The sequence below is a fragment of the Piliocolobus tephrosceles genome, chromosome 8 (genome assembly GCF_002776525.5).
Source record: "Piliocolobus tephrosceles isolate RC106 chromosome 8, ASM277652v3, whole genome shotgun sequence".
NCBI lineage: Eukaryota > Metazoa > Chordata > Mammalia > Primates > Cercopithecidae > Piliocolobus > Piliocolobus tephrosceles.
The window spans coordinates 123003963-123015998 of NC_045441.1; the positions used below are offsets into that span (position 1 = coordinate 123003963).

The 12036-nt window shown below is 37.9% G+C and overlaps 1 protein-coding gene across 5 annotated transcripts in view; it reads left to right on the top strand.

Moving 5' to 3' along the window:
• EXOC4 (exocyst complex component 4) overlaps nucleotides 1-12036 on the top strand; it is an 821075-nt gene that overhangs the window by 566334 nt on the left and 242705 nt on the right. For all 5 annotated transcript variants that reach the window (XM_023207825.2, XM_023207827.2, XM_026454384.1 and 2 more), the window contains exon 11: nucleotides 7043-7262. In XM_023207825.2, coding sequence (XP_023063593.1) covers nucleotides 7043-7262 — 220 coding nt within the window. The remainder of the gene's footprint in view (nucleotides 1-7042; nucleotides 7263-12036) is intronic.

Consider the following 12036-nt stretch of genomic DNA (forward strand, 5'->3'; position numbering starts at 1 on the left):
AAGGCTGGGCTAAGTGAGGGATGCTTGAGTGAAATTTTAATTAGTTTATAATTTCCCTTGATAGCAATCAAATGAAGATTAAAAATTTGAAAATATTGGGTAAAATGTTGGTAGTGTGTGCTCATGTGTGCATTCCAAAGGACACATAACTTGCTGTAAGGAAGTAAATTCAACAACACAGGTATTGCTTATGTGCATACGTTTAGAGGGCCCTTAGTTGAGAATCTGAAAAGGAAAGCTTCAATTAAATATTTATAAATATTAGAATTTAGACAATAAGATCCATGCTTTTATTTTATTTTATTTTATCTTATTTTATTCTATTTTATTTTTTAGAGGGAGTCTTGCTCTGTGGTTCAGGCTGGAGTGCAGTGGCACGATCTTGGCTCAGTGCATCCTCCGCCTCCCAGGTTCAAGCGATTCTCCTGTCTGTTTCCTGAGTAGCTGGGACTACAGGCGCCCGCCACCATGCCCGGCCACTAATTTTTTGTATTTTTAGGGGAGACAGGGTTTCACCGTGTTAGCCAGGATGGTCTCAATCTCCTGACCTCGTGATCCGCCCACCTCAACCTCCCAAAGTGCTGGGATTACAGGTGTGAGCCACCATGCCCTACCAGATCTGTGCTTTAAACATTCAAAAGCAATGAAAGTCAGTTGCATACTAGCATTATTTGTTTTTTGGTTTCTCCTATTTTACAGCCTTAAGTTTAGAAGGCTGATCTAAATAAGGGACCTCAAAATCCTGTGATGAGATGCTCTCCATACAGCATTATGTATACCCTTTTCTTTGACTCTCATAGTCTCTTTTTCCATATACACAGATATACCTGTACATTGTGTTTGCCTGCTCATCATTTACAGAGATAGGAAATCCCTGGTGTAAAAGCACTTCATGAGATTAAATAATACTCTTTTGACAGGGCTCCATCTGTGTTCTAACTTAACTTTGAAGTGAAGTATTTTCTTTTCTAATGAGATTCTTTTCACTGTTAAAAATTCAATGTTTTCATACTTCCATAGAGCTAATGAGGAGCATTGTTGGGAAAATTGGGCTTTCTGATTATTTTCTTCTATACCCTTGACTCTCCCTCCTGTCTCCCATTCAACAGATCATTTTTAAACACTTGCTAGATGAAAAGACTCATCCAGTACACTGTGGCAAATCAGGGAAAATAAAATAAAGACTCACCAAAAATGTTGAAGAGCTACTTGCAGTATTTTAATTTTGTGGAAATAATTCAACAGAAGCAAAATGAAGATGTTCCCTAGTAGAGGTTTGGTTAATAATACTGTGTTCATTAGCTTGATAGAATGAGTCTGTAATACTCTGTGAAAGAGCAGAATACAAAGTAGTGTGAACAGCCATATTGCACAAAATATAAAATAGTGTGGGATGTGCATAAGAATGAGAGAATCTTCTGTCAATAAGAATTACTGGTTTACATTGGAATGGTGGAGATATGGGATGATTTTTTAAAAATTTTGTATTGAAATCTGTAGTCCAAATTCTTAGGAGAAGGGCATTACATGCCAGATAGATTATGTCCTAGTTTCAGGAACTATGGGTTATGATCAAAGGACCTTTTAATTATTTTATCCAATATTTTATTCAATAAGCATTTCCTACAAGTCTACTGTGTGCCAGCCATAGAGTAGCAGTACTAGGCACGAAGGATTTAGCAGTTAGCAATTTACGCTTTGCCCCTGGCCACATGGGGTTTCTTGCTCTTTCCTACATCCATTTATTAGTGAAATATTCCAAGTATTAACCTAATGGTCTGAATTGCCAACTAGGGATGATTAGATGGGAAAATAAGGGAGCAAAGTGTAAAAAAAAAAAAAAAAAAAAAAAACCATACAATATTTCACACTTTCCTCTAATCTCCAGCCTCATCAGGGTTTATGTAAGACAGTAATTTTAAAAACCACTGCCACACCATTTACTAGGCGGTTATTGTGTGCCAGTCTCTGTTTTGAGTGCTTAATTTTTATTTCCTCATTAAACCATCAGAACAATCCTGTGAGGTAGGTAGTGTTATTATAGCCATTTTACAGAAGACACAAGTAAAGCTAAGAGAGGCTAAGTAACCTGCTCAAGACTGTGCGTTCCAGGTCCAAACTCTGGAAGCCCTACTGTTAAGTGTTCCTCTCTTGACCACTCTCCTCTAAGTCACTCCCCTCTGCAGAGTGACAGTGAGTGAGGTTCATCTCCTGGATGGCTAGGAAGGCTCATTTTTCTGTGTCCTTCCTGCCCATGAAGGGTAGATTGCCCATTTCATGTAACTACTTTTTTTTCATTTTTATTTATTTTTAATTGAAAAATAGAAATTATATGCATTTATGATATACATGTTTTGAAATACGTATACGTTGTGGGATGGCCACATTGAGCTAAGTAACATGTATTATGTCACATGTTTATTTTTTGTGGTGAGAACACATAAACTCTGCTCTCTTAGTGATTTCTAGTATCCACACATTGTTACTAACTATAGTCACCATGTTGTAGATTAGATCTGTTGATCTCTTGAATTTACTCCTCCTGGAAATTTTGTATCCTTTGACCAACATCTCCTCCCCTCCCACATCCCTTAGCCCCCATTCTACCCATTTTTCACTAAGGTAAAGAAGGGACTGGTGAAACAGCCTTAATTTTTCTCTTTCATTCTCACCCACGTGTTTTGTGCTTCTGCACAGGGAGGTCCCCTGCAGCTCTGAAAGCAGATTTGGAAACATGTTGAATGAGTCCCCTCCAGTTAGCGCTGACAACATCAACCTGTATGTGTCATGTGAGATGGATGTGTATGCTTTAGGGAATAAATGATGTGAATTGGAAAGAAATCACTCAGCCAGAAGCGATGGCGGCCCCTCTGTCTGTGCTGCTCAGCGCAGTTCATATTTTAGGGACACCAAAGGCAAATATGAGACTAGAAAGAAAGAAAATGAGGCTAATTTAGAGTCTTCTGCCCGTCTGTTTAGCAGCAGATTGACTAGTAAAATTTTTGTTCTAATAAATGTTAAATATTTTGAAAATGTCAGAAGTACTTACACTCAGAAAACTCTTTTCCAAAGTCCCTTTGAAGAAAATAGAAATTTTGATGATTAATTCTCATAATATTAAAAAATAATAGAAAGAGTTTCGATGTATTTACTCATTAGGAAATTAAGGACAGTGGTTTTCTTTTGGAAGGCAACCAAGTAGACTAGGATGCACCTGAGTAGGGCATCTTTTTGAGGGTTAGATGAGATCAGAAGGGGTCATCGTAGCAGGATGTGGTATTTGGAGATCTTCAAATTGTGGCCATGCTTAACCATCTACTTTTATTTCTTCATTTTTCCCTGCCTTCTTTCACTCACCCTCTCCTTAAAGATGCATTATATTTTGGTTTTGGTCATATTTTATTTTTCTTTCACAGTGATAACATCAGTTAAGAAGCCTCAGTGCTCTTTCTTGTGCCTTCTCAATTTCATCTTTCTTTGGAGGAAAGCTACCTTTTTCATTGTGACAATCCTATATATATACCGTCTTCATCCCCCACCACACATACACCCCAGGGATTAATAGAGTGTTTAACTGGTAATATGTAAGATTAACTGCAATGTATTATTGATTTCGTAAGTAAAGAAAATTCTTTATTAGGTTAAACAGCTAAACTTAAGGAACTGTTTATACACCACACTTTAAATGTGTCCTAATTAGACAGCACTTTATGAACTACAGTCTTTGATACGTATAGCCAATTTTTAAATTCTCTGATTTAATGTTATTTGAGTAGCTAATACATTAACAGTTTTTAACAATCAAATGATTATTAAAAGTTAAAATTCAGAAGTCTAATTTCCACTCCTCTCCCAGACCTGACCCCCACCCCTGCCTCCTATGGGTAGTTAGTCATTTTTTTGAGACTTCCCAGGGTGTCTTTATGCTAAAATAAACAAATGAGGATATATAATTGTTATATAGGGGTTAGTGTAGTAAATACTACTAACTGTAGATTGATCTGAGCTTGTTTTTTTCCTTGTAACAATATATCCTGGAGGTCTTTTCACATTAGTACATCAAAAGTTTCCACATTTGGGGGTAGAGGGAGCTGTACAGTATTCCAAAATGTAAATATACCACAGTTTATTTAGTTATTCCCTAATTGATGAACTTTTAGGTTGTTCCCAGTCTTTTGCCTAAAAACAATGCTGTAATGATCTGTATTTTCTGTATGTAGATCATCACATCCATAGTTAGATAGAGCTCTCAGAAGAATTTCCCAGGAATGAGATTTCTGAGCCATAGAGAAATGCATCTGGATTTTTGAATAATAGTGCCAACCTGCTTTCCACAAGGGTTGTACCATTTTTCACTCATATCAATAATATATGAGAATGCCTCTTTCTTCGCACGTACGGCAACAGAGTGTGTTTTCAAACTTTTGGAACTTGGCCAATTGCATTGATGTAAAAATTGGTATCTTAGTATAGTTTACTTTGCATTTTTCTTATGAATGAATAATTTTTTTAATGTTTAATATATTAGTCATTGTATTGACTCTAAACAGTCTTTTCATGTGTTTTGATCATTTTTTTTACTAAGTTATTTGGTTTTTTTTCTTGTTGAGTTCCAGCTGTCATCTGTGATTCAAACTGCAAATATATCTTCCCAATTGGTTATTCATTTTATGTTTTCATTTATTTTTCTTCTCCCCCTTTTTGAGAAGAAATTGAAGTACAATACAGCTCTTGCTTTCCATAGTATTGTGGAACTGTAAAAATGACCATGCAAGCTGAAACCACGCAAAGCAATCTTCATCAATGAGGATAGTCACAATTGTTTCATGACTTCACAATTTTTTGTCAAAACATTAAAAAACCTTTGGGAGGCCGAAGCGGGCAGATCACATGAGGCCAACAGTTCAAGACCAGCCTGGCCAACATGGTGAAACTCCATCTCTACTAAAAATAGAAAAAAGTTAGCCGGGCATGGTGGCACACACCTGTAATCCCAGCTACTAGGGAGGCTGAGGCAGGAGAATTTCTTGAACCCAGGAGATGGAGGTGAGCCAAGATCGTACCATCCTGGGTGATGGAGTAAGATTCTGTCTCAAAAAAAAAAAAAAAAATTAAAAACTCTATTCCAGGTATTTATAAATATATACAGAAATGAAAAATAAGAAAACCAACATGTATTTAGTACACTGTAACATTAGAAACATTGAGAATTAAAGTGTTTTGTTTTTTGTTAAAATCTTATGATTAGTATAGCAGTGCTTGCTGCTGCCTTATATACTTTACAGTATACAGCAAGCGTCTTTTCTGGGCCTCGGCGAACTGTCATACTTATAAGTTTGGCTCAGTTGCCAGCATTTTATCCTTTATTTTTTTCTCCAAGAGGTTTTTAAGTGTGAAATCTGTTGGCAACATCACTTCCTCTGGCATCTCATCTCTCTTCATTCTCTGCATCCCTTTGGTCACAACCACCTTCCTGGTTCGTTCTCGCCTTCAGTCTGGCTATGCCTCTCCAATGGCAGCAGTGTCAACATTCCCAGGGGCAGCGCTTTCTCCTGTAACTCCGTTTACATTCAATTCAAATTTCACTTCCAGTGTTACCACTTTGTGGTACTTTTATCTTTGTTGGCCAGTTCCCTCCCTCTTTCAATTATCCATTTTTATAAAATGCCACATGGGTTTATCAGTGGGAGACAGGGAGGCACCACAGCTGCATGCTTTGCTGCCTGTACATGAAGCGAATAACACATGCACAGTGACCAGTTGCCAATAGACATTGGAAGAAGGGATGTGATTGGTCACTAATCGTGTTGAACACACATCAGTTATTTACATAGGGATTTCAGAGGAGCTAGCTACAAAGTTTATGCTTTAGTTACTTAAATTTAATGTACTGTGGTGACTGTACTGTGGTATTGAGATATTTAAACTTTGAAACTATGTAATTGAAGGACTGATGTTATTTAACTAAAAAATAGTAGTAACTTCAATTTGTTCATGTAAGTAGGGGCTGCCTGAATAGAAAATTAAAAAGAATTATAATAATAAATTTATTTTGTTTGTTATTAAAATTAGAATTTTAATAAATATCTATATACTCATCTCTGAGACTTGACAGTCATTACCATTCTGTTGTGTATTCTTTAAGTGTTTTTAATAAAGGAAATAGATCGTTGCAAGTAAGGTTGAAGTTCTCCTTTGTCCTCCAGCTCCCATCCCATTCCCTTTCTTAACCTCTGAACTCACATATCATCATGAATTTTAGAGTATCCTTCATTCTCTCTCTGTTTCTGTCTTTTCGACATTTATGTATTTACATGTAAAGCAGCAGTCCCCAAGCTTTTTTTTGCACAAGTACCAGCTTCGTGGAAGACAATGTTTCCATGGACAGGGGTGCAGGAGAGATGGTTTCAGAATGAAGCTGTTCCACCACAGGCCAGACCTTAATATCTCACAAGTAGCATGCAACCTAGATCCCTCACATGCATAGCGCACAGTAGGGTTCATGCTTCTGTGACAATCTAATGTGATTGCTGAACTGACAGCAGGCGGAGCTCAGGTGGCAATGCTCGCCCAGCTGGCCGCTCCCCTCCCGCTGTGTGGTCTGGTTCCTGACAGGCCACAGACCAGTACTGGTTCATGGCCCGGTGCGGGGGTAGGGGGACCCCGATGTAAAGGTTTCAGTGGGAAATATGTACTCTTCGGGAATGTGCTTTTTAATTTGCACGATAATTTGTGTTTTTTGTTTTTCATGTTTTCCCATTGTTTCTTGTATTCTTATCTCCTTCTTGAATTAAAAATAGTTTTTGTCTTCTCCTTTTCCCCCCATTTTTAGAAGTCATGTTCTCTGTTTCATCCTATTTCTATTCAATTAGTGGAATAATTTATGTTTTTTAAAAGATTAAAAATTATACAGAGATGAGTATTATGTTGACCTGCCCTCTTCACAAAAATAGCCAACGCTAGATATTATCATGTCGTCTTGACATATTTATATAACACTTTCCTCATAAATTTAATAACCTTCTTACTGTTTGTCTTCCAGATTTATTCAGGAGATTGAGCATGCCCTGGGTCTTGGCCCAGCCAAACAGTGTCCTCTTCGAGAGTTTCTCACCGTGTACATCAAAAACATCTTTCTCAATCAAGTCTTGGCTGAGATCAACAAGGAGATTGAAGGAGTCACTAAAACATCTGACCCTTTGAAGATTCTGGCTAACGCAGACACCATGAAGGTGCTGGGAGTGCAGCGGCCTCTCCTACAGGTAATAATACACTTTGAACTTATTTTTATCAGCAATTTTCATTGACTTGGCAAGCGTCATAAATTTAAAAAAGAAGAAGAATTACCATCTGTTTCCATATTCATCAGGGACAAAACAAAAGAAAATAAATTAAATAGGCACTAGGGAAATTTAGATTTAATGTAGTTAGATGATGGAAGTTCCTTAAGATCTTTAAGAAAAAAAAAAAAACACCTTTGGATATGAGAGATGGTGAATCTCATTAACATGCAGGCAGTTCCTCATTGTTATACCTGGAATTTGTCCTTGAAAGGAACTGTTTTTCCATTGGTGAATGCATCCCTGAGTATGAAGGATTAACAGGAAGGAAGTTATGATGCCCAACCTCAATTACCAGCAGGAAACCCTCTGTACCTTTTAAGGGCAGCCTTACCTTTCAATGACTTGCCTACCTCACTGGGAATTTGAACTAGTAAACTGGCCTTTAAAAGTCAAATCACTGAATTCACATGATGATCTTGTTAGTATTGGAAATTTTACTTTATATTTAAAAAAATGTTTTCTTAGCATCAGAAAAAATAAAATCATCTGTCAGTACATATTTTTGATTAATAGGCTTGAGGCATATAGTTTATATACATTTTAGCTGGTGACTTGAAGGTAAATATAAAACTAAAAGAAAATTAGTAGGAGTTTAAATTATAGGTATACATTAACTATTATTACACTGGAATTGAATCCTTACTGTGTTTCTTCATTTAAGAGTAGGATGGGCACAGTCTCACACTTTCAGTAAATTGTACAATATGAGACTATTCAGTATGTGGAAGGCTTGGGCTTTTCAAAGAGAAGTTGTATAAATGGAAGGGAGTTATGCTTGCTCCAGTTGCCTGCCCTTTCCTGCCTTTACATATGTCTCCCTTGATTTTTCTTTGTACGTTAGAATTTACAGACGTGCTGGACCTTTCTTAGAGAAGTGTTCTGCTTTTGGTATGTTTTTTTTATGAACAAGCTTTTTTATTATGTTGATAGAATAGGAAGGTATTCATTTGGATGGTCTGGGTCTCTGATAACCATATGCCTGGTGAGGGATCTGTACTGAGTGTGGGGTGCAGAGAAGGGGGAATGCCAAAGGCACATGCTCGCTCTTCCTTCTGCTGGATTCCTCTTCCAGCTCTTTGTGTGGCTGGGGTCTTCTCCTCTCTGGGTGTCACTTCAAATGTCATGTCCACTGGAAGGCTTTTCCTGACTGTCCTAGCTAAGTAGGTCCCCTTTCCTGGTTATTCTCCATTCTCCCATTTTCCCTCAGCACCACCCCCATCCATTGTCAATACTGAGGCCACACCCTATGGACTGTGTCTGTGAACTGTGTCATGGAGGCCCCCTTGCCAGATAGCTTCTGATCAAGTTCTGCCAATAGGCAGCACAAGTAGAAGATTGGAAAGTGGGAGGAGAACGAGGGTGGGTGATTTCTTCTCCCCTTCCTCTTCACTTTGGATCATGGCCCTGGCTGTGCGTGCCTCCCTCTATCACCAGAGATCCTGCCAGGTGACACATCCTCCATAGCTCCAGCTCTCACTGAACTCTAGCAAGGTCATTTCTTCTCCTTGCGTCTTGATTTCAACTTTCTGCTCTTACAAGCCTCTGGGTGCCTCAGTATCCCTTGTTGCTGCTTTCAACCCTTCCCATACCTCTGTAAGTTATTTCTTCATTCATATTTCTTTATTTGAATCATCTGAATGGAATACCTTTTTTTTGGGGGGGGGGGGTCAGGATCCCAGGTAGATCTCCCCAGTTAATCAGTATTTTAATACTTTGGTTTTTTTCTTCCTAACACTTATCACAACTCTAATTATTAATTAATTTCACTAACTTGTATATTTTCTGTCTTTTCCCACTAGAGGGTAAGTTCCAAACACTTACCCTCTATATATATAATGCCAGGCAGCAGGAAGGTGGTCAATGAATAACTTACTGAATCAATGTGTGGTGGAGGGAGGGAGGGATGGATGGAAGGAAAGAAGGAAGGAAAGGTGGAAGGACGGATACAGTGAGTAAGTTTTGAGAGTCATGAATACTCGCAGAGTCAGAATGGGGAGATGAGAAATAGAGAGTGACAAAAATATGCTTACTTTTATGTGTTGTCTGACCATATCATTAGCCTCATTTCCATCAGAAAACCTTTCAGTATTTATCTGAAGTGTCACGCTATATGCCATACAGAGCAACCTGAACATATTTAGTGTACTGAATTTAAAAGGAAAAAAAAAAAAAAGGCAACAGTACATTACAGAGTGAATCTGTGAACCAATAATACTATTAAATGTGATAATTTGCAGCTTCAGTAGCAAAGATGCATTAAAACTCGTAACTCCTTAGCTACAATCTGGGCCATGTCAAGGCCATATGCTACCAGCAAAATGACATATGTGGGCAGTCTATCCATGTGCCTGTCAGATCACTCCCAACCTCATCACCAGCCATTTTGTACACGTTACTGTGCTTCTTGCCCTTTAAGTCATTGTGAGGCTAGGTAAGAACTCCAGCTTTACCTGTTTTCTCTTTGACCTTGTCAAGACATAATTATATATAAGTGAATAAATCTTGAGACTAAGACCATTCAAGCTCTTAACCTGCGATTTTTTTTTCTAGAGCTAACATACCTACTTAATTTTTTGTGTGATTGTTACTCTCCTTTCTTTCATAAAAATTTGATTTTATGAAAATGCAAATTGTTTAAACCATATCAATAAGTTTGTTTAATATTCTCAGAGAAAGTTACGCAGTTTAAAAAGCAAACAAGGAGATGGTTATTTTTTTTTCCGATCTTGGGTATTTTCCTGCCTTATAGGATTGTAAATTGTTTTCTGATAATTCCCCATACTCAAGCTTCATTCTTTTTTTGTCTCCCTCTACACGCACAAGGTGAATTTTATTCTCGGATGTGTTTCTATGTTTCCTCAATATTTTATTCCCAGCTAATTGTAGGTGGCTAATCTGAAGAAAGAGTAAGAAATAATTCTCAAAAACTTTAACTGAGAATCGAAAACAAATGTTAAGAAGGAGCTTGGAGAAATATGTGTATGTGTGAAAGATGCATGTGGGTTAAGTATTCAATTACAGGAAGTATAAAAATGTCCTTTAAAATTCTTCCCTTTGCTAAACTGTTGTTTGGTCACAGAGTAGAAGAGAGGATGTGCCTTTCCCTGAGGCAACACCCAGTGTCACACAGCATCAGCCCAGCCAGATTCTCCAGGGAGGGTGGGAGGACAGCTGTCTCAGCGATGCTTCCACTTGTTTGATAACAGACAGACACAGTGCCTAGGAGCCCTGTGGAGAGAACCCCAGGACACTTTGTCCTTGTCTCTCTGAAGTGGCATCTGGGCAGTACAGACACTTGGGTTATTAGAGGCATTTCTGTGGGTGCCCACATGTGTTCTAAGTGATTTCATTTTCTAGTCACAGATTCCATAGGAGGGAAGGAAGTCAGTAGGAAGGAAGAGATGACAAGCAGCATTTTATACATAAAACAACTGTGCAAGTGTTGGCCCAAGCTAATACAGCAGAGTAACACTAGTAGTAATAATAGAAGAAGTAAAAACAGTAATGATAGCAGTTATAATAGTAGATAGTAGTAATGATAGCAGCTAACACTTTAGTAGCATTTACTATGAGTCAGACACTATTCTGAGTGCTTTGTCTATATTGATTGCAAGTGTTTAAAATGTATGGCAGCAATTCTGAGTGGTATTCTTTTTATGGGGAGGAAACTGAGAAACAATGAAATTAAATAACTTGCCCACAGTCACATAGCTGCCAAGTAGTAGAACTGTAATACAAACCCAGGCAATGTAACCTGGGAGTCTGTGCTCCCGGCCAGTTCTACCCAAAGTGGATTCTGAGGATTATGCTTGTCTGCAAGCTGTTTGTCACCAGTCTGCTATGAGAGTTAGAGAATTTAGGAGTGAGCATTTAGACACTTAATATTTTTTAGCATTTTGACATTGTCTGTTGAATCCAATAATAAAAAATTGGGCCTCTTGTATATCTTTGTGGGTTTTAAAATTTCTTTTTTCTAGCAATTCATTTTTATGTTTTATAAAAGTATCAATGTGCAACTGATTGGGGATTAAAACTGGGCTCTCCGTAGTTAGAGAATAACTTTTTAAATCCCTTACTCTTTGGTACTGCCTCACAGAGAGGTAAAGCACAGAACCATCTTTTTTGCTCCAGTGCCTAAAGCATTTTACAATAGATAGATAGAAAAGCGCAGATACATGTTTCAGTTGGGTCTCTCCTAAATCACCAGCTCCTAGAATAGTGTCTGCCGGGGGGAAACACTCACTATTTAATAAATGGATAAATGAATGAGTGAATGAAAATGAATGAATTAATTATGAATTCCTTAGTACAGGGACATGGCTGTGTTTTCTGCTCACAGTATAAGACTCATGATCTTGGGTTTAAGATAGTTAATGGTGCTAAAATGAAAAAGTCACAGTTCTTATGCCTCTAATGCTCCCAGGATGAGGGCAGGATTGGATGCATCTCATGGTCTTACCATCTGAGATCCCTCTGTTGCCATCACTTTTTCTGAAGACTGGCCTCCACCTGTTGCAAGGCAAAGCATGTTGATTCAAACTAAGGAAATCTCTTAAGAGAAATTACTCATTTCTCCTGAGTCAGATTCTGAACATGGAGTTCTGGAAACAGTTCATTGAAGTGGATACCATCTCATGCTTTATATGTCTCCCAGAGTACAAGTTACTCATTCCTTAAAAATGAGGAGACAGAC